The sequence below is a fragment of the Cetorhinus maximus genome, chromosome 16 (genome assembly GCF_964194155.1).
Source record: "Cetorhinus maximus chromosome 16, sCetMax3.hap1.1, whole genome shotgun sequence".
In the NCBI taxonomy this organism is placed as follows: Eukaryota; Metazoa; Chordata; class Chondrichthyes; order Lamniformes; family Cetorhinidae; genus Cetorhinus; species Cetorhinus maximus.
The window spans coordinates 24,817,352-24,845,033 of NC_135894.1; the positions used below are offsets into that span (position 1 = coordinate 24,817,352).

Consider the following 27,682-nt stretch of genomic DNA (forward strand, 5'->3'; position numbering starts at 1 on the left):
CAGTTTTATTGATATCCTTCATTTTTAAGTTTTAAGGGTTTTTCATTCTGAGTGACATCCTTTAGGGAAGTAAGTTCCTTCCTTTAGGCAGGTAAATCTGCCATCCTTACCTGGTCTGGCCTACATGTGACTCCAGACCCACAGTAATGTGGTTGACTCTTAACTGCCCTCAGAAATGGCTTTAGCAAGTCACTCAGTTCAAGGGAAAATACAGATGGGCAACAAATGCTGTCCTTGCCAGTGACACCCCCATCCCATGAAAGGATAAGGAAGATGGGACAGTGGGAGGCCCTACAACTGATCTCCATGCCATTGGATTGTATGGGAGATGAGGCGATGGGCAGATGTGATGTTATCCAGGTTTTGTTATTAGGATCCCTATTGCTGGAAGTGCATCTGTGCAAAGATAGTGTGAACACAGATCCTCCATTTCTAGATGTCGCTGATTCTACAGGGTCAAAATAATTGTCATTTAGATGCCACATGCAGACTTCATTTCGTTCAGGATGGGGACATTTATTTTTAAAAATCTAGCACCTTTAGTGCTTGTGGTTCCTTCACTTCTGAAATACATTTCAACATAAATATGACTAGTACAGCCCATCTCACACTGTCCATGGCTCACAGTTGCTGAAGCTGTAGGATCTTTTTTTTATTTCAAGTGCTTTTCATCTACTGCTGCAAATGTTGTCCTGTTACTTTAGGGAACTGTAAACTCAGAGAAGAGAAACATCTCAGCGCAATTGTTTATAGCTTGGTCTGGCTTTCCTTCACCATTATTGACAATTCCTGTTTCACTCGAGAGTAGTTCATGATTAATCACACTCCTCATTTTGCTTTTGCCAGCAATATTTTAGTATCTGTAAGGGGCCCAACTGATATGGTTGTAAATTAAATCTGCAGATGTTTTTATGTTGGAACTTTGCTGCTCATGAAATCAACTGAAAGTCAAACAGTGGTGTTTTCCACTTTCTCTGGAAATAGATCTCTCATTTATTTATCTGAGCAATTTCTACCATTGCCTAAGGTGTATAAAGGAATTGATTTTCTGATAATCAAGTATGAATTGTTAAGCTTACAGCAAGAGCACTGTACTAACAATGTGGATATCTCATGTGCCAGTATATCATTGGAGATTTTTTTTTTCTTTTGGAAGGATAAATTCAGAAGGTCTTACACATGCTCCCCATGCCCCTTCCATGTCCCCATGCCCCTTCCATGTCCCCATGCCCCTTCCATGTCCCCATGCCCCTTCCATGTCCCCATGCCCCTTCCATGTCCCCATGCCCCTTCATTCCAACTCGTGCCAATTCATACCCCCACCCATCTCCATGGCTCCTTTGAGCCCTGATACCAATTCATGCTCCCCGCCCCCTGCACTCCTCATGGTCTATTATGGCCCCATGTCAACTCATGCCAACTTAAGGCCCTTCCATGTCCATTCAACCGGTATACACAATGTACGGAACCAATGAGCCATATAGTAACAATGGCATGTGTGCAACTGGTCAGAAAAAAACATCCATTCATAAATCTTCCTTTGAAAAAAACAGCTGTTCTTACAATACTACAAAAGTATCAATCAGACAAACCATTAAAGTATGAATAGCAGAGGCTTCAAACACTTAACGCCAATCAATCGTGTGCAAATAAACTTTGAGACATTGACATTGAGATCACAGAAAACAATTTATTAAAACCACTTAAAGAGGTCAATCAAGCAAAGTTAATAGTTTTCTCCATTTGTCATAACAGTACCCCCTACAGAGATAATCATTTTATGAATCTGGGCTTTCAGCCAGGCATGCATAATAAACATTTTAATTGACACTGGATGGCCTCATTATGCATGCTTGCCTGTGGCTAATACTCGTAAAAGAATTATCTCAGCAGGGTGGTTCTGTTTTGACAACTGGAGGGAACTTTTGACTTTGCTTGACTGACATTTTTAAGTGGTTATAATAAGTTGTTCTTCCTGTGATTAAGAGGTGTGAGGTGTTTGAAACCTCTGCTCTTGATACTTTAATGGCTTGTCTGATTGACACTGTAATAGGATTGTAGGAACAGCATGTTTATTTTCAAAAGAAGGTTCCTGAATGTGTATTTTTTTCTAAGCAGTTCCACATATGCCAATGTGACCATATGGCTCATTGGTTCTGCACATTGTTTATATGGTAATTCCTACTTAGCATTGTAGCTGAGTTCCTGAAAAATGTAACTTCAAATGAAACAATGTTAAACAAACCAGATTTTCCCATTACATTCATTTTAAACCTGTAGTTAGGTTCTGTAGAAACTTTCTCATCAGAAAATAATTAAAACATTATACACTGTAAGTTGAAATGCTTTACATTGCCAAATTCCTATACTCACAAATGAAATGACTTTGAATATAAAATAAAATTTAAAATATAGAAGATGGATGCTGACTCTTTCTGCTTACCTCCCGCTCACCAACTTTGTAGCTCGCTGCCCTTCCAGCTGGTCACCTCTCCCACCCTCCAACCTTCCGTTTGCTGCTTCTCCCCCAGTCACCACTGATCATGCTCACGAGTTTCTTTCTTGCTGAACCTCCCTCCCACTGAGCCTCCCTCTCGCCAATCCTCCCTCTCGCCAATCCTCCCTCTCACTGCCTCTCCTGCACGCCGCTCCCCTCTCCTGAGCCCTTGCTATGAGTGAGGGCCTGCAAGATAAGCGGCGAGAGTCAGGAAGAGCAGCTTCGAGTCCCAGGGCTGGCTGCAAGCTGGGGGAGCAGGGAGAGAGGGGGTCAGCGAGAAAGAAGGTAGGCAGCGGTCAGGAGAGTCAGGGAGCGGGGAAAACAACTCCAAAACGGTGCTGATCAGGTCACACAATCCTACGTCAGATCCAGCGTGAGTAACCAAAAACAAAACTCCCAACGCTAAACAAAAATACATGCACTATTAGCTGGCTGGTGTTAAAGTGGAACAACTTAAAATGGGGGCTTACTGTCCTGGATGAGTGGGCGTGGATGGGCCATGAGCTGGCATGAGTTGGCATGGAGAGTATAAGGAGCCGTGGCGTGTTTGTGGGGAGACATGAGCTGCCATGAAGTTTGCTTGGGGAGTGGATGGTGAATGGTGGGGTTAGTGGGTGAGGCCTAATGGGCCTAACAGCTTCCAATACAGTTGGGCCGATGTCCCAGTGAACCAAGACAGGCCTTCTAACCAGCCTGCCTTGGCACTCTGCTGCCCTCATTGCTATCCATGCACTGTTTCCACAGTTGGTGGACCCAGCTCTTTCCCACACCCGCCCCCTTCTCCAGCCCCTCCCAGAGTGAAGATTGTGATATTCAGGGGCCTTTCTACTGAGGTGGCCTGGTGAGTCAGGGAATTTCCTGGCTCGACTTATCCACCTTGGTATTGAAACTCCGGCCCATGAACCAGTCTGATGGCCTAACTCACAAGTACACGAAGGACAAGTGCTTTGAAGTCACCTACAGGCAGAATGGGACAGCAGCCTGTGTGACACCCACATTATGAAAGCTCCCATGAGTGGATGATCCATCTTGGCCTCCTCCTGAGGTCACCAACATCATATATGTCCCATCTATAGCCACAGTTCACTCCGCGTGATATCAAGAAACGGCTGAAGGCATTGGATACTGCAAAGGCTATGGGCCCTGACAATATTCCAACAATAGTACTGAAGACTTGTGCTCCAGAATTGCCACACCCCTAACCAAGCTGTTCCTATACAGCTACAACACTGGCATCTATAGAAAATTGTCCATGTATGTCCAGTCCACAAAAGGCAGGACAAATTAAATCTGGAAGGTATTGTCGGCAGTTCTATCAAGTGGCATGTGCATAGCAATAATCTGCTCACTGACACTCAGTTTGGGCTCCGCCAGGGCTACTCAGCTTCTGATTTCATTATAGCCTTTATCCAAACATGGACGAAAGAGCTGAACTCCCAAGGTGAGGTGAGAGTGACTGCCCTTGGTATCAAGGCAGCATTTGACCGAGTGTGGCATCAAGGAACCCGAGCAAAACTGGAGTCAATGGGAATCAGGGGGAAAACTCTCCACAGGTTTGATTCATACCTAGCACAAAGGAAGGCCATTTGTTGGAGGCCAATCATCTCAGCTCCAAGAGATTGCTGCAGGAGTTTCGTAGCGTAGTGTCCTAGGCCCAACCATCTTCAGCTGCATCATCAATTACCTTCTTTGCATCATAAGGTCAGGAGAGGGATGTTCACTGATGATTGCACAATATTAAGCACCATTTGTGACTCCTCAGATACTGAAGTAGTCCATGTCCATATGCAGCAAGACCTGAACAACATTCAGGCTTGGGCTGATAATTGGCAAATGATACTTGCATCATACAATGACCATCTCCAACAAGCGAGAATCTAACCATTACCCCTTGACATTCAATGGCATTACCATCACTGAATCTCCTACTATCAACATCCTGGGGATTACCATTGACAAGAAATTGAACTGGATGAGCCATATAAATATTGTGGCTTTGAGAGCAGGTCAGAGGCTGAGAATTCTGTGGAGAGGAACTCACCTCCTGACTCCCCAAAACCTGTCCACGATCTACAAGGCACAAGTCACGAATGTGATGGAATACTCCCCACTTGTCTGGATGAGTGCAGCTCCCACAATATTCAAGAAGCTTGACACCATCCAGGACAAAGCAGCCTGCTTGATTGGCACTCCGTCCACCACCTTCAACATTTACTCTCTCCACCACCAATGCACAGTGGCAGCAGTGTGTACCATCTACAAGATGGACTGCAGGAACTCTCCAAGTCTCCTTCGACAGCACCTTGCAAACCCATAACCTCTACCATCTCTAAGTACAAGGGCAGTAGATAGATGGGAACACCACCACATGCAAGTTCCCCTCTAAGTCACTCACTATCCTGAGTCGGAACTATATCGCTGCTCCGTCACTGTAGCTGGGTCCATATCCTGGAACTCCCTTCCTAACAGCATTGTGGGTACTTACTTCAGATGGACTGCAGCAGTTCAAGATGGTGATGAGTCGCCACTTTCTCAAGGGCAATTAAGAATGGGCAACAAATGCTAGCCTTACGAGCGAGGCAAACATACCATGAAAACAATTTAAAAAACAAATTGCTGGGGAATTTTTCGTGAGTTTATTTTTGTATGTGCCATAAGCTCTCTTCTCAAATGAAAATATAACTACCCTGTGAGCAGGTCGCCACACCAACCTCCACCCATTCTACTTCATCTTACCCTGTCAACCTATCCTTCTATTCTCTGTGCCCCCATGTACTTATCTAGCTTCCCCGTAAATGCTATTAATTTCAACCATACCATGTGGTAGCAAGTTCCACATTCTCACCACTCTCCAAGTCAAGAATTTTTCTCCGAATTCCTTATTTAACTTATTAATGATTATCTTATATTTGAGCATTTCTGAAAAAAGGGCTCATAATGTAACTCAGTTATACTTGCTAGAAGCTACATATATTCATATGCAGGGACCTGTCCTCTGCAGGAAAAAGGAATATGTCCAGGCATTGCATCTTTTTGCATAAACTGAAGCACGAGGGAAAATAGGTCTCTAGTACATTCACCATGGCAACATTTAGACAATCAGGGCTGACTTCCAAACCAATCAGCACCTTTTATCTCATGCAGTATAAATTGTTGTTCCCTTTGAAATTTGCTATCCTTGTGTGTGTCCTGATGAGTGCAAGATGTAAAGCTTCAGAAGCATGTCTCTTTTTTTAGCAATACTCAAGTTCTGTAATATCAGGTGACGATCTTATATTTATGACCCCTAGTTTTGGACTCCTCACCAGTGGAAACATCTTCTCCATGTCTACCCTACTGAACCCCTTCGGTAACCCCCAACCTTCTCTTTCCTAGAGAAAAGAACCTCATCCTGTTCAATCTTTCCTGATAGTCACACCCTCTTAGTTCTTGGATCATCTTTGTAAATCCTTTGTGACAATGAAGCCAGAGATAGCAGAACTTCCTCAAGTAATATGGAGTGAGACTAAAAGTTTTACAGACCTAAATCTACCACCTATTATTGTGTAAGAAACAAAAAAACCATACTTCTCATTGCTAATGCTCATGGAGATAGGCATTAAATTGAGCCATTGTGTGGAAACAATACTGATTTGTACTCTGAGCTGGCAATCTGCGGCCATTGTTTATTAAGGATAATTATGCATTGTTAATAAATCCCCATACCTTTTATAATAAATAGCATTGCACGGCACTGTGCCAGAATATCACTTAGCAGATGAAGCAGTGAGAAGCAAATTCAGAGGGGATGGATGTAGAGTGTTCAGTTGGCGCCACCAATCTCCCAGTCAGACACTTGCAATGCTGACCTGACCTTGCCCTATTCCTGCGGGAGCTGAAGGGTGTCAAGCACGCTATACAAAAATCAATAAGGCACTCTTGTTGGCCACACATAGCAAGGAAAAATGTTTACCTGGGTATGAGCACACAATGACATAAGTGTTTCCTGAAAGATTGGCCTCATAGCTGCTTAATAAACTCGACTTTGCAAAATCAATGAAAGACTCCCTACAGTACAATATAACCAATAACCTCACTTGGTAAAATTAAAGTGGGCTGAGTGTGTATCATCCTAATTATTCAGCTCAGCCTCATTCACATGTGCAAGAAGTTTAAACTTATAACTTATTTTACTATTCCTGGCAATAATTCTGTTCCCAAAGACTAACAGTCCATGATCACCATTTCTTTTATAACTGCTGATTTCACTGTTTTATTTGCTGGTTGAGGACCTAAAGACGAAAGAGAAATTTCAGCAAAGGCTAAACTATCCCAGCAGCAGAGCAGAGAATTTGTAAAGGGTAGGTCTTGGCTGATGAATCTGATTGAAATTTTCAGAGGTGACTGAAGTGACAAAGAGGGAAATGCCTGTGGATGTTATTTATATGGACTTCCAGAAAAAAAAAATCCCTCTTAAGAGACTATTAGCTAAAGCTGAAGCTCATGGAACTGAAGGCAAATTATTGGCCTGGTTAGGAAATTGGCTGAGTGGCAGGAAACAGAGAGCAGAGATAATGGGCAGATAGTCTAATTGGCAGATATAAGTAGCAGTGTCCCTTAATGATCAATGCTGAGGTCATAATTATTCACCATATTTATCAATGACTTAAATGATGGGATAAAAAGTCACATATCCAAGTTCCTCACTGACACAAAGATAGGCAGCATTTGTAAGCAGCAGAAATGGAAGTGAAAAATTAGATATCAATAGCTGAGGTGAAAGGGCAGAAGTCTGGCATGTGGATTTCAGTGCAGGCAAATGGAAAGTCATTCACTTTGGACCTAAGAAAGGATACACTCGGAAACTTCCCAAATGGTGAAAAGCTAGAAATGGCGGAAGTCCAAAGAGACTATGGGGTCCAGGTATACAGATCATTAAAATGCCATGAATAGCTGCAAAAAAATCCAAAAGGTTCATGGAAATTTGTACCTTTATGTTTAAAGGGCTAGAATACAAGAGGTTAGAGATCATGCTTCAGCCATACAGAGTCCTGGTTAGACTACACCTGGAATACTGTGAGCCATTCTGGGCACCACACCTTGGCAAAGACATATTGGTCTTAAACACAGTTTAGCATAAATTTCCTAGAATGATTTCTGGACTCCACAGGTTGAATTATGAGGAGAGATTACACCACTTAGGGTTGTATTTGCTGAAATTTAGAAGGTTAAGAGGTGATTGAATTGAAGTTTTCAAGTTATCATGGGGAACAGACAGGTTAGATAGAAAAAAACTAAAAGGAGCATTGCTGTAAGAGTGTCATTCACGGACAGCTTTCTATCATTCCTGCCAATGCAACTGAGCTGTATAAAATCACCTACAGTAAAGCGGGCCTGAGGCAGGCCTTTTATCAGTCCCAAGACTTGTCTCTGTGCCTGACACTGTTTCTGCCCACAATTGCACCTCTGTGCTGCTTCAGGAGGTAGCAGCCCCAACTCCAACCCATTTCCCAATTCAGTGGCATGAAAAAATAGTGGACGGACGTGACCAGTCAGAAAGTGGGATCACAACATCGGGAACTGGCCCAATTCCTGATTCCTTTCTCAACCATGAAAATCCGGCTCGATGTTTGTGCGTGTGTGCGTATGTGTGTGTGTGTGTGTGCCTGTGCCCATGTATGTTCATGTGAGTGTAACTCAGCATGTACAAATGGCCAGCAATCTGCCATTTGTGTATCCCTTCTGTTTTATTTTCAATCGCACCTTGTTTCACACTATGAGTTCCCCTTTTGCCACAAGGAATTTTTTCTTCTGATTATCTCTCCCTCCTATTATTTTGGTAAACAGAGCTTTTGACATCCCCAGGATGTTCCAAAATTCTTCTCAGTCAATGAAATATTTTTTTCGAAGTGTACTCAGGGGGTCTTGTGGCACAGCGGGTAGCGTCCCTACCTCTGGGCTAGTAACTCCATGCTCAAATCCCACTCCGGGACTTAAGGGCTGTTAATGTTTTAATGGAAGTTGAGTTTGTAATATGGTCAAACCGGTTGATAATCAGCCTGAAATATTTCCAATATGGCAGATGGCAGACAGCAAGAGCAGGAGAGTTTCCTGGTCAGCCATAATGCAGAAGTCAATGGTAAACCACTGCAGTACTTTGCCAAGCATAATCATGGACCAATCCAATGGAAGTCCATGGTCACCAATGCCCTCTTAGGACATGGTACCTGAAGGAGGAGGAGGCGCCGTGGCGGCCAATTTGAGCACATCAAACTCCCACAAACAACATCATCATAATGATTAGATAATCTGTCTTAATGATGATGGTTGAGGGGGTGAATATTGGCCAGGACACCAGGGAGAACTCCCGTGCTCTTCTTCAAATTACTGCCATGGGATCTTTTACCTCCACCTGAGAGGACAGACGGTTTACTCAATTTAACACCTCATCCAAAAGACGGCTCCTGTGACAGTACAGCACTCCCTCAGTCCTGCACTGGTGAGCCAGGCTGGATTATGTGCTTAAATCTCTGAAGTGGAGCTTGAAATCACAATCTGACTCTGAGGTAACTGTTCCCACTGAGCCACTGCTGACACATCACTCTGCCCAGAGAACACCAGCTTCTTAGTAATCCTCTCTTTGTAGGGACAGGTTAAATGGTTTTTAAAAAACGAAATAAAGGGATGCACAAAGCAGAGACAGCACCAGTTTCTAACTGCTATGACAGGACGGTGCTGGCACAGAGAGAAATCCAGCCGTGCAATCACACTGGAATTATGCAACCAAACAATATTTTATGCCCTTGAGCCCACGTGCAAATCTGACTTGAGTTACTTAAATTATGTATGATCAATGACTTCAAAAAGAAATTGGATGAGCTCTTGAGGGAAATAAATTTGCAGAGCTACGGGAATAGAACAGGGGAGTGGGAGCGGCTGAATTACTCTACAGAGAGCCAACATGAACTCGATGGGACGAATGGCCTCCTTCTGTGCCGTTATGACTTTATTTCCTTTTATTTCCCACAGGAACAGAAGGTTTGGAAGGTATAGTCATGGGTCCCAATCAGATCAGTATGAACGTTACTGACACCACAGCATGGGCTACAGCGATGAACAACTTGGGAATAGCCCCAGTGGGACTAACTGGTCCACCGCTGGTATCAGGTAAATATGTTTGATGCAGCACTGAATCCTAACCCTCCTAAACTCAATTAAACATATGCCTCCAATGTTCACAAAAACCTGCGGGGTTGCAGGAGGCCCCTGAAGATCAAAGGACTAGGGGCATAAGACTTAGGAGCAGGAGTAGGCCCTTTAAGCTACTCTGCTATTCAAAAAGATCATGGCTGATTTGGTTGTGGTCTCAACTCCACTTTCCTGTTTGACCCCCATAACCCTTAACTCCCTTGCCATCAAAATTCTGTCTAACTCAGCCTTGCATAAATCCAATGACCCAGCCCCCCACTGCTTTCTGAGGAAGAGAATTCCACACAGAAACGACCCTCTGAGGGAAAAAATTCTCCCATCTCCGTTTTAAACGGGACACCTCTTATTTTTAAACTCTGTCCCCTCATTCCTGTCTCCCCCAGAAGAAGAAACATCCCCCAGGTATCTTAATAATTTCCTTCAGAATCTTATATGTTTCAATCAGATCACCTCTCATTCTTCTAAACTCAAATGGATATAAACCCAACCTGCTCAACCTTGCTTCATCGGCTCCCGAAGGTTCCTGAAGGTCCTTCAACTTTTACCTCATGCAGCATTCCATGATTTTCAGATAGAACCTCAGAAGAGTACTGGGAACTTCTTTTGTTCCTTTGGGATGTTGATTATCAACACATCGGGGTGGATGAATTTCAGACAGTTGTGCTTATGAAAATTAAACTTGAACACTGTTAAGATAAGAGACATGCTGTTGAAGCCTTTCGTCTTGCACTCATCAGGACAGTTTGCAAGAATACCAACAGTAAAGGGAACAACAATTTATACTGCATGAGATGAGAGTGCTGATTGATTGGCAAGTGGATGCTGATTGGTAGAGGTGTTGCCATGGAGAATGCATCAGGGAGCAGTTAACTGCCAAGATTTTGTGAAAATTCAAACCAAGTAGCTTGACTCTGATTGGGCAAGACATTGCCATGGAGAACAAACCAGGAAATGGTTGTCCCCCAAGCTTTTGTTTAGTTGAAATTAATCTTAAATTGGTTTTCAGTGTAATTCTTAGCAAAATCAGCATTGTTTAGCAAGTGAGTATGAGATAATCAGTCAGGCTTGTAGTGTGGCTCACTTACACATGCTAGAAGCTACATGTATTCACACAATGGACCCTTTACTTTTCAGTCAAAAGGAGCATGTCCACACTTTGCACCTTTTTCAGCTAAACAAAAGCTTGGGGGACAGCCATTCCCTGGTTCACTCCCCATGGCAATACCTTGACCAATTAGAGTCGATCTACTTAGTTTGAATTAAACAAAAGCTTGGCAATTAACTGTTCCCTGGTGCATTCCCCATGGCAATACCTCTACCAAACATACTCCACTTGCCAACCAATCAGCACTCTCTTCTCTGGCAGTATGAATTGCTGTTCCACTATTGGTGTTCTTGGGAGCTGTCCTGATGAGTGTAAGACAAAAAGCTTTGACAGCATGTCTCTTTTTTCAGCAGTACTAAAATTAAATTATCAGATGGCAGGTGCAGTGCTGTGGAATGTTAGGTTGTAGCAACTACAACTTGTTCTGATACCACTCCCAAAATCAACATCCAAGTGGAGTATAAACTAAGGAAACACCTGTGCCTGTAGAAGCACCGGCTATTGTGGTGGGCAAGGAGCAGCAGGAGGCTCAGCAAGCTCTTACTAATATTGCAGATACTGGAAATCTGAAATCAAAACCAAAAAAAAAACACTGGAAATACTCAGCAGGTCAGGTGGTGCTGGTGGAGAGTGAAACAGAGTTAATGTTTCAGGTTGATGACCTTTCATCAGAACTGGAAGAAGTTAGAAATTCATCAGTTTATGAGCAAGTTAGCACATATAAGTTCTTATTAAGGACTGAGTAGTAGGCTGCCAGGGTACAAATGTTAATAGGGTCTTCTCTCTGTTGCTTTTCACAGAGGCGCTAACCCATTATTAAAATAGCAGAGAGGGAATATTGAGAATAATGCTTTCACCTTCACCATTGGTATGGACTCTCTAAGCCTAATGTAGCCTCTTTCTTTTGTACAATAATGCCTCTAAGACCCAAGTATACCGAAGCATAATTTTGGTTTAAGATCTGATTTGAAGCTCACAGATAAAAGTAGACAAAGCTGCAAGTTAGCTGCTAGAAGCATGCAGGGCCAATGTAAGAATATTAGGCATCCAGGCCTTGCACATCACCACCCATCCCCCTCCATCCCCTCCCTCCCACAATTAACCTTTGCAAATGAGTATTGTGTATTAGTATTGAGAATAGTATTCTCAATCAGTTAAGGCAGCAAGCAAGTAAAATGTCAGAGAACATACAATGCACAGTTATCGTAATCACAACAAAACTAGCACAAGTAGAGATTTTTTGAAATGTGTGTTCTATTTCTGTCATTTTAGATTAAATTGTTTTAGTTCAAATCAATGATGTGGCTTATTTTATATCTCTGAGCTATGCAGAGATGACACACCAGCTTATATGTGTGTAGGAATTTGATTTACAGTGCTTTAAAATGTCTGCTCTCTCATGCTTTCAGGGCTGATGCAGCCACTAGGCAAAATAGGTGGTCACCTAGGGTTACAAAATGTTTGGCGGGGAGGGGGGAGTGGTGGGGGAGAGTTAGGGAGTGGCAAAAAACTGAATGAACTATTCCTGAAACTAAAGAGGTTTTAACAGTGGGATGAAAGGTCTAGATCTACTAATACACATCCACATATACTGACATACACATAGACTTCCATGTATTTACATTGCAGTCTTTCCCAAAATTTCATATTCCCCATTCTGTTTATGTGACAGTTTAAGAAGCTTGTACATCCAATCGACTATTCCAAGACTCTAAATCAGTAAGTAATATCAAAGAATGCAATTTAATCCAGCCCACACTATCGTAGTGATTATTGATTCTGTAAATTGCGCATAAAATCATCCAGTAACTCTTGCAGGAACACACCATGTGATGTGCATCTCTATGATGTGCATCTCTTCTAGTACAGATCCTGTAAAAAGTGTAGAAAAGTGAGAATGTACAATCAGTATCATAATATTCTCCTTTTCAATGTCAAATAAATATGTAATTGTAAGTGACGAATTTGTATTCATACTAATGCTCAATATTCATGTTTGAAGGTTCATTGTGGGAGGGGGATATGGGCACGTGGCTGAATGTTCGCCGAGGGTGCCTAATGCTCTTGCACTGGTTCTGCATGTTTCGAGCAGCTGGTTTCCAGCTTTGTTTACTTTTCTCTGAGTTCACACCCAGGCTTAACTAATCAAGCACAGTAAGCATCAACAGTAAACAGAGTCTCATAATCAAACACAGAACGAATAAACAATTGAACACTACAGATGTCAGATAATTTGAGGCAGATGTAGTCAGAATTTGAACACTGAGGTCTCACAGGAACTAAAATAAACGTAAAAACACCACACATCAAATATAACCATGTTTTACATACAACCTAATCAAATAAACAAATAATTAGCCCACCTGTTGAATAAAAAGGAAATTAAAACACAGGGAAATTCAGAACAGGAGTAGGCCATTCAGCCCCTTGAGCTTGCTACATCATTAGAAGGAAATAATTAAATTATGTCTCAATGCACTTTACAGCCAATGGAGTACATTTGAAATGTACTCACTGTTGAAATTGAGAAAATATGCCCACAAATTTATAACAAGATCCCAAAAACAACAGTCTGATAATGTCTAGATAATGGCCTAGCAAGCAACTCAGTTGTATCAAACCGCTTAAAAGTCTAAAAAGAATGAAACCGGACGGACCACCCGGCATCGACCTAGGCACCGGAAACAACAACAGCAATCTCAGCCCTGCCGACCCTGCAAAGTTCTCCTTACTAACACCTGGGGGCTAGTGCCAACATTGGGAGAGCTGTCTCACAGACTAGTCAAGCAACAGCCTGACATAGTCATCCTCATGAATCATACCTTACAGATAATGCCCCAGACTCCACCATCACCATCCCTGGGTATGTCCTGTCCCACTGGCAGGACAGACCCAGCAGAGGTGGTGGCACAGTGATATACAGTCAGAAGGGAGTGGTCCTGGGAGTCCTCAGTATCAACTCAAGACCACATGAAGTCTCATGGCATCAGGTCAAACATGGGCAAGGAAACCTCCTGCTGATTACCACGTACCGCCCTCCCTCAGCTGATGAATCAGTGCTCCTCCATGTTGAACACCACTTGGAGGAAGCACTGAGGGTGGCAAGGGCACAGAATGTACTCTGGGTGGGGGACTTTAATGTCCATCACCAAGAGTGGCTCGGTAGCACCACTATTGACCAAGCTGGCTGAGTCCTAAAGGACATAGTTGCTAGACTGGGTCTGCGGCAGGTGGTGAGGGAACCAACAAGAGTGAAAAACGTACTTGACCTCATCCTCACCAACCTGCCTGCCGCAGATGCATCCGTCCAAGACAGTATCGGTAGGAGTGACCATCGCACAGTCCTTGTGGAGACAAAGTCCCGCCTTCACATCGAGGATACCCTCCGTCATGTTGTGTGGCACTACCACCGTGCTAAATAGGATAGATTTTGAACAAATCTAGCAACTCAAGACTGGGCATCCATGAGGCGCTGTGGGCTATCAGCAGCAGCAGGATAGTACTCGACACAATCTGTAACCTCATGGCCCAGTATATCCCACTCTCTACCATTATGATCAAGCCAGGGGATCAACCCTGGTTCAATGAAGAGTGCAGGACAGCATGCCAGGAGCAGCACCAGGCATACCTAAAAATGAGGTGTCAACCTGATGAAGCTAAAACACAGGACTACTTGCGTGCCAAACAGCATAAGCAGCAAGTGATAGTCGGAGCTAAATGATACCAGAACCAACAGATCAAATCTAAGATCTGCAGTCCTGCTACATGCAGTCATGAATGGTTGTGGACAATTGAACAATCCACTGAAAGAGGAGGCTCCACAAATATCCCCATCCTCAGTGATAAAGGAGCCCAGCACATCAGTGCAAAAGATAAGGCTGAAGCATTCGCAACAATCTTCAGCCAGAAGTGCCGAATGGATTTTTCATTTCGGCCTCCTCCAGAGGACCCCAGCATTACAGATGCTAGTCTTAGGATAACTCGATTCAATCCACGTGATATCAAGAAACAGCTGAAGGCACTGGATACTGCAAAGGCTATGGGCCCTGACAACATTCCTGCAATAGTACTGAAGACTTGTGTTCCAGAACGTGCTGCGCCCCTAGCCAACCTAGCACAAAGGAAGATGGTTGCGGTTGTTGGAGGTCAATCATCTCAGCTCCAGGACATCACTGCAGGAGTTCCTCAGGGTAGTGTCCTCGGCCCAATCAGCTTCAGTTGCTTCATCAATGACTTTCCTCTCATCATAAGGTCAGAAGTGGGGATGTTCACTGATGATTGCACAATATTCAGCACCATTCACGACTCCTCAGATACTGAAGCAGTCCATGTCCAAATGCAACAAGATATGGACAATATTCAGAGATAAAAACAAAAAACTGCGGATGCTGGAAATCCAAAACAAAAACAGAAATACCTGGAAAAACTCAGCAGGTCTGGCAGCATCGGCGGAGAAGAATAAACTCGAAACGTCAACTTTGTTCTTGAGTTTGAGTTGAGCTGAGTTTTTCCAGGTATTTCTGTTTTTGTTTTGGACAATATTCAGGCTTGAGCTGACAAGTGGTGAGTAACATTTGCGCCACACAAATGCCAGGCAATGACTATCTCCAACAAGAGAGAATCTAACCATCACCCCTTGATGTTCAATGGCATTACCATCACTGAATCCCCCACTATCAACATCCTAGGGGGTTACCATTGACCAGAAACTGAACTGGACTAGCCGTATAAATACTGTGGCTACAAGAGCAGGTCAGAGGCTGGGAATATTGCGGCGAATAACTCACTTCCTGACTCCCCAAAGCCTGTCCACCATCTACAAGGCACACATCAGGAGTGTGGTGGAATACTCCCCACTTGCCTGGATGAGTACAGCTCCATCAACACTCGAGAAGCTTGACACCATCCAGGACAAAGCATCCCGCTTTATGGGCACCCCATCCACAAACATTTATTCCCTCCACACTGACGCACTCAGTGTGTGCCATCTACAAGATGCAAAGCAGAAACTCACCAAGGCTCCTTAGACAGCACCTTCCAAACCCACTACCACTACCACCTAGAAGGACAAGGGCAGCAGATAGATGGGAACACCACCACCTGGAAGTTCCCTCCAAACCACTTACCATCCTGACTTGGAAATATATCACTGTTCCTTCACTGTCACTGGGTCAAAATCCTGGAACTCCCTCCCTAGCAGCACTGTAGGTGCACCTACATCACATGGACTGCAGCGGTTCAAGGAGGCAGCTCACCACCACCTTCTCAAGGGCAATTAGGGATGGGCAATAAATGCTGGCCTAGCCAGCAACACCCACATCCCATGAATGAATCAAAAGATAATCTATTTATGTGACATTGATTGAGGTATAGATTGTGGCCAATACACCGTGGATTCCCTTGCACTTCTTTGAAAATAATGCCTTGTGGTCCCTTGTATTAACTGGAGAAAGCAGATAGGATCCCAGTTTAAAATCCCATGCTAAATACAGCACCTCCAACTCTGCATCACAAACTCAGCACTACAATGAAGTGTTGGCCTAGATTTGTACAGCCAAGTCTTCAAATAGGACTTGAATCCATAACCCTCTACCTCAAAGGCAAGCATGCTACCAGCTGAGCTACTGCTAACATGATCAGTACAACACACTCAATCATCATTGATCTGTATCCTTACTCCATTGACCCACCTCAACTCCATATCTCTTGGTATCCTTGTCTAACTAACGTCGATTCACCTTAGAGTTGAAAGGTTCATTTGATCCAACATCCACAGCCTTTTGGGTGAAAGTGTTTGAGATTCGCACTGCCTTTTGTATGAGAAAGTCTTGACTTCTTTTCTGAACGGCTTTTAATATGATGTCCCCTTGTTCTTGATCACCCCACTAGAGGAAATAGTCAAATCCTTGTGCCATTTTAAACACTTCGGCAGATCACCCCTCAGTCTTCTAAATCAGGGAAATCTAAGCCAGGTTAATGCAACCTGTCCTCATAACTTAACCCTTTTAGTCTCAGGATCATTTTGGTGTATCTCCTCCAAAGTATATCCTCCCTAAGTTGCAGTGCCCAGAACGGAACACAATCGTGCAACTGGGGCCTGACCAAGGTTCTTGCCAATTAAAGAATTAATTAAAGCTCTAAAATTGGTGCCTCAATGAAGCATTATGTCTTTTTCATGCCTTTGTTCTCTAAATGCTCACAGTTTTAACCCCATTAATGGCTTCCTGTTCCATGTGTGCAAATAGGTCACACTGAATTCTGCTGACGACTGTCGTCTTGTTAAATGATGTCAGCAGAATATAATATTAGCACCAGCTTGACTGATTTTGAGATTTTGCATATTTTCAATGATCACACTGCAAATTAAAGCCATCTCGACAAGGTTTCAGAGTAAATCCAGTCTGGCTGGAACTGTGATTTGTGCTAAAGGAGAACTTGGCGTGAAACTTTCAGAGATGGCTGCTAATCCCTAGAATCACTTCTAATTGATGATCAATGATCATATCTGAGCTCAGTTACTATACAGATGGAATCACAGGATGGTTACAAAACAAAAGGAGGCCATTCGACCCATAGTGCCTGTGCTGCTCTCTGAATGAGCAATTTGCCTAGTGCCACTCTCCTGCTTTCTCCATGTAGTCCTGTACATTCTTCCTTTCCAGATAATAATCCAATTCCATCATGAATGCCTTGATTGAACATGCCTCCCCTCCAAAACAGTGAAAACAAACTCTCGGAAGAAGACATGCGAGCAAATTCCTTTCACTTAGATGAAAAATCAGCCATCTTGGATCAGTAGTTAAATGCCCCAGCCTGTCAGTTTCACAGTCCCGTCAATGCCCACCCTGCTCTCCCCTTGTTGACCCTGGTGAGAAGGAAGGGAGCTCCAGGACTTTGAAGGAACGGCGATATATTTCCAAGTCAGGATGGTGAGTGACTTGGAGGGAAACTTGCAGGTGGTGATGTTCCTATGTGTCTGCAGCCCTTGTCCTTCTAGATAGTAGTGGCGCGAGTTTGGAAGGTGCTGTCTAAGGAGCCTTGGTGAATTCCTGCAGTGCATCTTGTAGATGGTACACACTGCTGCCACTGTGTGTTGGTGTTGGAGGGAGTGAATGTTTGTGGATGTGGTGCCAGTCAAGCGGGCTGCTTTGTCCTGGACAGTGTTGAGCTTCTTGAGTGTTGTTGGAGCTGCACTCATCCAGGCAAGTGGGGCGTATTCCATCACACTCCTGACTTGTGCCTTGTAGATGGTTGACAGGCTTTGGAGAGTCAGGAGGTGAGTTACTCACTGCAGGATTCCTAGCCTCTGAGCTGCTCTTGTAGCCACAGTATTTCAGTTTCTGGTCAATGGTAACCCCCAGGATGTTGATAGTGGTGGACTCAGTAATGGTAATGCCAATGAATGTCAAGGGGCAATGGTTGGATTCTCTCTTGTTGGAGGTGGTCATTGCCTGGTACTTGTGTGGCGCGAATGTTACTTGCCACTTGTCAGCCCAAACCTGGATATTGTCCAAGTCTTGCTGCATTTTGACATGGACTGCTTCAGTGTCTGAGGAGTTGTGAGTGGTGCTGAAAATAGTACAATCATCAGTGAACATCCCCACTTCTGACCTTATGATGGGTGGAAGGTCATTGGTGAAGCAGCTGAAGATGGTTGGGCCGAGGACACTACCCTGAGGAACTCCTGCAGTGATATCCTGGAGCTGAGATGACTGGCCTCCAACATTCACAACCATCTTCCTTTGTGCTAGGTATGACTCCAACCAGCAGAGAGCTTTCCCCCTGATTCCCATTGACTCCAGTTTTGCTTGGACTCCTTGAGCCACACTCGGTCAAATGCGGCCTTGATGTCAAAGGCAGTCACATCACCTCACCTCAGGAGTTCAGCCCTTTTGTCCATGTGTGAACCAAGGCTGTAATGAGGTCAGGAGCTGAGTGGCCTTGGCGGAACCCAAACTGGGCGTCAGTGAGCAGGTTATTGCTAAGTAAGTGCTGCTTGACAGCACTGTTGATGACCCCTTCCATTGCTTTACTGATGATGGAGAGTAGACTGATGGGGCGGTAATTGGTCAGGTTGGATTTGTCCTGCTTTTTGTGTACAGGACATACCTGGGCAATTTTCCACATAGATGGATAGATGCCAGTTTTGCAGCTGTACATTGGACAGCTTGGTTAAGGGTGAGGCAAGTTCTGGAGCACAAGTCTTCAGTACTATTGCCAGAATATCGTCAAGTCCCATAGCCTTTCCAGTATCCAGTTCCTTCAGCCATTTCTTGATATTATGTGGAGTGAATCAAATTGGCTGAAGACTGGCATCTGTGATGCTGGGGACACCCAGAGGAGGCCAAGACGGATCATCCACTTGGCACTTCTGGCTGAAGATTGTTGCAAATGTTTCAGCCTTATCTTTTTCACTGATGTGTTGGGCTCCCCCATCATTGAGGATGGGGCTTTGTGAAGCCTCCTCCTCCAGTGAGTTGTTTAATTGTCCACCACCATTCACAACTGGACATGGCAGGACTGCAGAGCTTAGATCTGATCCTTTGGTTGTGGAATCGCTTAGCTCTTTCTACCACTTGCTGCTTATGCTGTTTGGCATATGCAAGTAGTCCTGTGTTTTGGCTTCACCAGGTTGACACCTCGTTTTCTGGTATGCCTGGTGCTGCTCCTAGCATACCCTCCTGCACTCTTCATTGAACCAGGGTTGATCCCCTGTCTTGGTGGTAATGGTAGAGTGGGGGATATGCCGGGCCATGAGGTTACAGATTGTGTTCGAGTACAATTCTGCTGCTGCTGATGGCCCACAGCACCTCATGGATGCCCAGTCTTGAGTTGCTAGATCTGTTCGAAATCTATCCCATTCAGCATGGTAGTCGTGCCACACAATACGATGGAGGGCATCCTCAATGTGAAGATGGGACTTTGTCTCCGCAATGACTTTGCGGTGGTCACTCCTACCGATTCTGTCATGGACAGATGCATCTGTAGCAGGCAGGTTGGTGAGGATGAGGTCAAGTATGTTTTTCCCTCTTGTTGGTTCCCTCACCACCTGCCGCAGACCCAGTCTAGCAGCTATGCCATTTAGGGCTTAGCCAACTCGGTCTATAGTGGCGCTAGCAAGCCACTCTTAGTGATGGACATTAAAGTCCTCCAACCAGAATACATGCTGCCCCCTTGCACCCTCAGTGCTTCCTCCAAGTGATGTTCAACTGAGGGAGGGTGCTAGATGGTAGTCAGCAGGAGGTTTCCTTGCCCATGTTTGACCTGATGCCATGAGACTTCATAGAGTCCAGGGGTGATGTTGAGGACTCCCAGGGCAACTCCCTCCTGACTATATACCACTGTGCCGCCACCTCTGCTGGGTCTGTCCTGCCGGTGGGACAGGACATACCCAGGGATGGTAATGGTGGTGTCTGGGACATTATCTGTAAGATATAATTCCATGAGGATGACTATGTCGGAGGCTGTTGCTTGACTAGTCTGTGAGATAGCTCTCCCCATTTTGGCACTAGCCCCCAGATGTTAGTAAGGAGGACTTTGCAGGGTTGACAGTGCTGAGTTTGCTGTTGTTGTTTCTGGCACCTAGGTTGATGCCGGGTGGTCCGTCCAGTTTCATTCCTTTTTTGTGACTTAGTAGTGGTTTGATACAACTGAGTTACTTGCTAGGCCATTTCAGAGGATAGTTAAGAGTCAACCATATTGCTGTGGGTCTGGAGTCACATGTAGACCAGACCGGGTAATGACAGCAGATTTCCTTCCCTAAGGGGACATTAGTGAACCAGATGGGTCTTTCCAACAATCAACAATGGTTTAATGGTCATCGTTAGATTTTTAATTCCATACTTTTATTGATTTCAAATTCCACAATATGCTGTGATGGGATTCGAATCCCATAGAGTTACCCTGGGTCTCTGGATTACTAGTCCAGTAAGGATAACACTATGCCACCACCTTCTCCACTTCAGGTTGATTTTTGCCATACTGTCTGGCTCAAAACAAGAACTAGATTGAACTGGGTCTGTACACATCACTTCAGTCTCTAGTGCAACTATGAAATGTGGCCCCTGGTACGCTTACACATAACACATTAGTTCCTAGCTAAGTAGTTTCTAGCTATTTGCAGATATTTACAGATAATACAACAATATATAACTTAGCCTCCTCACACATTGACACCCAGCAAGCTGACATTTTAAAATGTCCTTGTATTTTCCTGGTGGAGGAAACAAATACTGAGAAAAGAAGTGAATACACTGAGTGATTTTAACCAGGCCAGCCAAGCAGAAACTGGCTGGTTGACAGCTTGAAGTGAGATTTTCCCACTATCCCCCAAGGTTAGTGGAAGACGTTCCTTTGTGGGATAGATAAAGAGTCAGAAGTGCTGCACAAGGGCAGCTGCAGCATCCCCTTCCCTCAACTCCTCCCCACCACCACCTCGAGATCCTCTCACAAACCCCCCATGCACCCCCACTCCCGTTGCCCTCACAGGAGAGACAGGTATAATCAGTGTCATCCCTTGCTGTCTCTGGCAGGTGGGAAAATTTCCTCACCATTTAACACTGAAAACCCATTGTGAGTTAAAGCTACCCAACCCACTCCACCCCCAACTCTTCCCCACTGTGTCCTCTCCTGACTTCACCAGTATCGTAAATATGCACTCCAGTAGTAAAACCATGCCAACACTTACAATTACAGATCCCTGCATGCTTAACTGTCCAGATTCTCTGTGTTTTAACACAGAATTTTCAGCTGGTGACACTGGTGACAAGCATGTGGCTTTGAGAAGAACTGAAAATCTCAAGCCAAGCAATTTGATTTCCATATGCAAGCAATCTGCCTGTACACTTAACATCATCAAAACAAGTGAATGTGACGCTCAAGCCAGGCTTCACGCTGATGCTGGCCGGCATCCCCCATTTAACAGAAATTGAAGAACTGTGGATTTGAAAGCTGAAAGGCCCATGATGTGTTTTCTCCTCATGTAGTGCGTTTTGCTGATAGCATCGTCTGTTAGCACTGGAATCCAATCAAAATGACAGCAATTAACTTAAGGAGAACCAAGTTAGGTATTATTCTACAACTGTACCGAGGGAGTCCTGCACTGTCAGAGCTGTCGTCTTTTAGATGAGACAATAAACCAATACCGCCTCCCCTCTAAGATGAATGATTTAGACCCCACGGCATTACTTTGGAGTAGAGCGGGGGAGTTATCCCTGGTGTCCTGGCCAATATTTATCTCTCAATCAACATCACAAAATTAGGCTTTCTGGTCATTATCTCATTGCTGTTTGTGGGAGCTTGCTGTGCGCAAATTGGCTGCTGCCTTTCCCAGACTACAACGTTGCCTAGGTTTCAAGAGTTTAGTGAAATCTGCATAAACGGACACACCCCAGAAGAAGAAACCTGCTATAAATGGACACCTATTGCCAGGCATCATAATTTGCCTGACAAAGCATAGAAGAGCCAATCTGAAAGCACAGGCACTCTCAAATTATGATCCAGGATTGAATTAAGGATTGAATGTTTGCATGCCTGGATCCCAGCAATAGGACAGCATTTCTGCCACTATGTATGTTGGGCTTTACTGAAAATGTTTACAGCTACATATAATGACTATCTTAAAAGCAAAGGACACAGGCAAAAAAAAATAGATGATGCCAGTCTCTAAAATGTCCACAATTTACAGGTTTCACTCTATTGGCTGTGAAGCACTTTGGGACATTCAGAGTTCATATGAAAGGCGCTATATAAATGCGAGTTCTTTCTTTTCTGACCATTGTCAGGTTTGTGTCTGCTTGCAATATGCATCTTCAGTATAAACACAGAAGGGTAATTCTTGCAAGGCTACGCCTCCACTGTTGAGTATTGGTTAACAGAAGTGGAGATGAGGGAATATATTGTCACCGTTAGTGCCCAGAATGGCACAAAGAGCTTGATGTTTGATTCTTTAATCTGTGTTCCAATACAGGGAGTTTCCATATTGGGAGTCTTGCTTATAATGTGTTTGCAAATCAAAGCAAGGTGTTTTATGGAAAGGTCGCTAACACACAGTGAATCAGTAGAAAGAGTAACTGTTGTAATATGCCTTTAAGAGATAGCAGCATGACATCACCAGAAGGGAAATGTGTCATGTGATCCAGTCTCAGTTTCACTTTTGCTTTTGAGCAGAGCACACACACACAACTCTTCTGCTGATGTCTTCAAGCTTTCTATCTATCTGTAAATGTTCTTATCTGGCTGTTCTAGATAAATAAACCCACAGCATGTTTTATACAATCCCTTATGAATGATTGCTGTTTATATCAGTTTAATAGCACAACAGTAACATGAATTTTCTTGTGTCTACAGACCCCATCTGTGTCCCAGCGTTTGAACATGGCCTAGGGCTAATGGCAGGAATGGCACCAGTCAACCCCATGATGACTGGGATTAGCTTACTGCGGCCGGCTGTCCCACCAGGGTTACCAGTAATGAAAGAAATTATCCACTGTACAAGCTGTACCCTCTTCCCAGCCAACCCAAGTAAGCCTGAGAATCACATCACTGTATAGCTTGGATATGTCTCAGTAGGTTGGGGTGGGGGAAACAAAGGTTGAGAGGTTGTAAGCTGAAATAGTTTTTAGAGTCACAGATAAACTGCCACTGTATGCTTATTTGAGATTTGATGTGTCCTTATTTCAGAATGATCAGTGTTCGTATGGGAACTAACAGTACCTATCTGCTAAAGCTGACTTATACTCTGTTGTATGATATGGATTATTCTCCTTTTGAGGAGGCTTTCAGCCTATGTTCTGACCTTGGGACCACATAGCTGTGCTTTACCGCAAAGAGCGCTCTCAGTTGAGGCCCGGGTTTGTGAACATAGGCGTATTCAGGACATGATGAGTACCTTGAAACCCTTGAGCCTGCTCTGCCACTCATTTAAATCATGGCTGACCAGCACCATGATTCCATTTTTACCCACCTTTGCTCCTACCCCCTTGACATCCTTACCTAAGAACCATCTGTCAATGTCCGTCTTGAAAACTGCAACTGCTCCAGTGCCCATAGTCTTTTGGGGTGGCGTGTGCGAGAACAATCCACATTTCTACTCCCCGCTGTGTGTGGAAAAAGTGCTTCCTCATTTCACTCCTGAATGGCCTAGTTCTAGTTGTAAGATTCTGTCCTCTTGTTTTTCATTACCCCACTCACACAGCGAGCAACTTCTCTACATCTCGATCGAATCCTTTTAACATTTTAAATACCTCGGTCAGATCATAGCTCAGTCTTCTAAATTTGAGGGAAACAAGTTTATGCAACCTGTCCTCATATTACTGTTACCACCAAGATGGGAGGAACGCATGAATTATCCAGCCCCACTACTCTGCAGGCTGTTCAAATGTTTAATTTTCTCACCAAAAAGGCCAATTGATTATCTATATCTCTAGTACCCAGAAGAAGAGAGACTCTGACCAGGCTTCTTTCAAAAAACTCAGAATGAGTAATTTATGTCAAAACAAAGCTTCTTTTAAAAAGCTGCAGGTACTGGTTAACACACCATTGTAATCAGGGAGTATAACTTTCTACCTCTTCCTGAAGAATTCCCCCAGCACACACACACACACTAACAGACAAACAAAGGACAAACAGATAGAGTCTCTCTGCAGAGATGGGCTTTGGGGGATGGATGTTATAAAATAAAGGATAAAGTCCACAGGATCTCGACACTGTCGACCTGCAGTTCCCTCATGTGAAGACAGGCCACTGGTCTTGGTGGATGCCTGAAGTTCTCACCAACTGGTCCAGCTTTGCAGGTCCAAATACAGGCTAGTTAGTCAAATGAGGGTTCTCTGCCAAAGATTGATAGCCACACACACAATTTCAGACAGGGTAGAGAGAGGGAGCTGGCTAGGGTAACCTTCCTTCCGCAGCTTGTTCTCCAACAAAACTGCCTTCAAAACAAGCAGGTTCACAACTTAAGTTTTTTTCCTCTCTCCCATGTGATTTCCAGCAAGTTACCAACCTTTTTCAGTTTTTCTCCCCCATCAATTAAGGTGATTGCAGTTCAAAACAAACAACCAGATCTTCCTCAAGCCCCATAAAGGCCAGATGATTTCTTGGAAGAGGCCTGCTTGTTTACAGCTCCAAGGTGAACTTAAAAAAATCTCAGGTTAGCATCCACATGTCCCGATCATGCCAGGTCCTTCCATTTTGTAAAAGGAAAATTCAGTCTTGAGAGGTATGATTCTAACATAACCCTCTGAGCCCAGGCATCTCTGTGCAGCACCCCTGATGATGCTATATTCTCCCTGAGGTGTGATGCACATCATTTCCTCTTCATTGTAATTCAGTCTTATTGAGATTATAGCCAATGTTCCATTAGTCTTTTTGGTTGTTTTTTGTACCTGTCTCTTAGCTGTTGGTGATTTAGACTTCACAAATCTCTACAACTCCTAAGGTTCTCAACATTTAGAAATTACTTGGATTCATCTTTCTTGGGTTCAAAGTGGATGACCTCACACTTCCTCACTCACATAAATCTGTCCATGTCCTTTGCATCTTCCTGCAATCATTTACACAACTTACTGTATTTCCTAACTTTTTATTGCTGAGAAAAGAGACACGCTATCAAATCTTTCACTCTTCAGGGTAGCTCACAAGAAATTACCAACATTAAAGGGAAAATACAATTAATGCTTTATGAGGAGAGAATGCTGATTAGTTGGCAAGCGGATTTTGATTGATGGAGGCATTGCCATGGAGAATGTAGCATGGAACAGTTAACTGCCCAGCTTTGTTCAAATTCAAACCGGGCAGGTCTGCTCTGATTGGTCAAGGCATTGCCCCGGGGGATGAGCCATAGAAAGGCTGCTCCCCAGGCTTTTGTTTAATTGAAAAAGGCGCAAAGCGTAACATGTTCCTTCTGCCTACGAAGGCTAGGACCCTGTGTGTGAATATATGTGGCTTCTAGCATGTGTAAGTGAGCCACACTGAGAGCCCGACTGACAATTTTAAATTGGTTTTCAGGACCCTGTCCTTTGCGGACCAAAGAAACATGTCCACAAGAAAAAACATCCTCCCCAGTGACACCCCCATCTTGAGAACGCAGAAAAGGCATTTATATAGCTCGGCTCCGCTGCTGAATCTCTCTGCCCAGCTAAAGCATGATTGCCATCCCGATTTGATTTGGCACAGGCGCCCGTTCGTAATATACGAATAACCCTGGCCCGGAGATTTGCAATGCAGTCAAGGTATATCTGGGAATTAGAACCCATAGGAATTGCAGCCATGTTTGCTTTTCCAATTATGACGGTTAATCCAGGAGGAAGATAAGGCAGTTATGTTTATAGAGTGAGCTGTTACAATCTGGAAAGCACTATCTGAAAGATTGAAGAATAACTTTCAAAAGGGAATTGGACATATATAAATTCGAAGGCGAGAAATGTCCAGGACTATGGGGAGTTGGGTGGGGAGTAGGCTAACTGAATAGCCCTTTCAAATAGCAGGCACAGGCAGGATGGGCTGAAAGGACTTTCCCTGCACTGTGTGATTCTATGAATACAACATTCAAAGAATAAAGAAAGAAATTTTGAGATTTCGAGAAAGGAGAAATTTTGAGATTGTCACCAATTCCAGAAAGGATTATGCCTCAGTTTACTTTACGAGGCTGGCATGAAGTTAGAAACCTAGAGCAGCTTGTTGAGCATCTGTGGAGAGAGCAGACACGTGGGCGTTTTATTTGCAGACCTTTTTCAAAAATTGGCTAGGTTGGTTCACAAAGAGTTAACTCCCAGGGAGAAGTGAGAATGTGGAACGCACTGCCCATTGGAGTTGAAGCATTAACATGTAAGGGGAGCCTTGATATGTACACAGGGGAGAAGGGACTGGAGGTATATGTAGGCAGGGTGGGGAGAGGCATTTAAAGCTGGGTGTGTGGGTCTTGGAAATAGCAGCACTGGCATCAAATCAGCATTGGATACTGATTATGTCATCATCTCACTGCAGCTGGTAATAATTTGGTGTGCATGCAAACCTCATTACCAAGATGGCATCAAATGCTTTAAAGGATAAATAGGGCTGGAGAAAGGAATTGAATCCAATAAAAAGTAAGGGAGTGTCTGGATGAAAATTCTATTAGCAAAAGATAATAAACTTTGTGAATCAAAGCAAAGGCCAGAGTTCAGAAACTAATAAAACATTCTGGGAACATTATTATTTGAAAGGGAATAATGTGCAGTGCTATGAGGAGAAGGCCAAAGGGTTTGCATTGTTCCTCCTTCTGTGCTGTGACCATTCTGTGATTCTGCAAGTCAAAGGAAGCTTATGTATCAACACCAGGGGCCATTTTGGCCAAATATCATGTTCCTGTGCTGTACATGCAATATCATTCAATGTAAATATGCACGAGATATCTTGTTCCTTAGAACAAGTCAATTGGGATACAAGACAAATTGACCATTCCGAAAGGTATTCATTCTCATGTACCACATCAGTTTTGAGACAATGGAAGCCATTGAGCACATTCCAGAGCTGTCTGCCTCTCATAGTGTTAGAAAAATGTCATTCAATCTTCCAACAGCCAGCTAATTCAAGACATTCAGAACTGAGTGATGGTTGTGGGATCAGCCTCTATCCGTTTATCTCTCCAGAACAGCCTGCCTTGGTTGAGTCCAATACTGTATAGTCAGATTGAAAACAAAAAGGTTTCATTTTATGAGGCGAGTGCTAATGAGTCCAGGGGCTACTGATTTGTAAAGTGAGTTCTGTCAATGTCTTATCAATTACGCTGTTAAGGTTGTTAATGTCAATTATATTGTTTAGGTTTGCTAATGTCAATCACATTGTTAAGGGAAACAGGTGATGGGTATTTGAACACATATAAATAGGGGATAGCTGGGACACTGGGTGTTTGT

General features: G+C 43.8%; 1 protein-coding gene across 1 annotated transcript in view; it reads left to right on the plus strand.

Moving 5' to 3' along the window:
• The window catches only part of enox1 (ecto-NOX disulfide-thiol exchanger 1), a 355,196-nt gene that overhangs the window by 58,552 nt on the left and 268,962 nt on the right, over positions 1-27,682 (plus strand). Inside the window, exons 2-3 of the mRNA XM_078559526.1 lie at positions 9,506-9,643; positions 23,139-23,312. Coding sequence (XP_078415652.1) covers positions 9,506-9,643; positions 23,139-23,312 — 312 coding nt within the window. The remainder of the gene's footprint in view (positions 1-9,505; positions 9,644-23,138; positions 23,313-27,682) is intronic.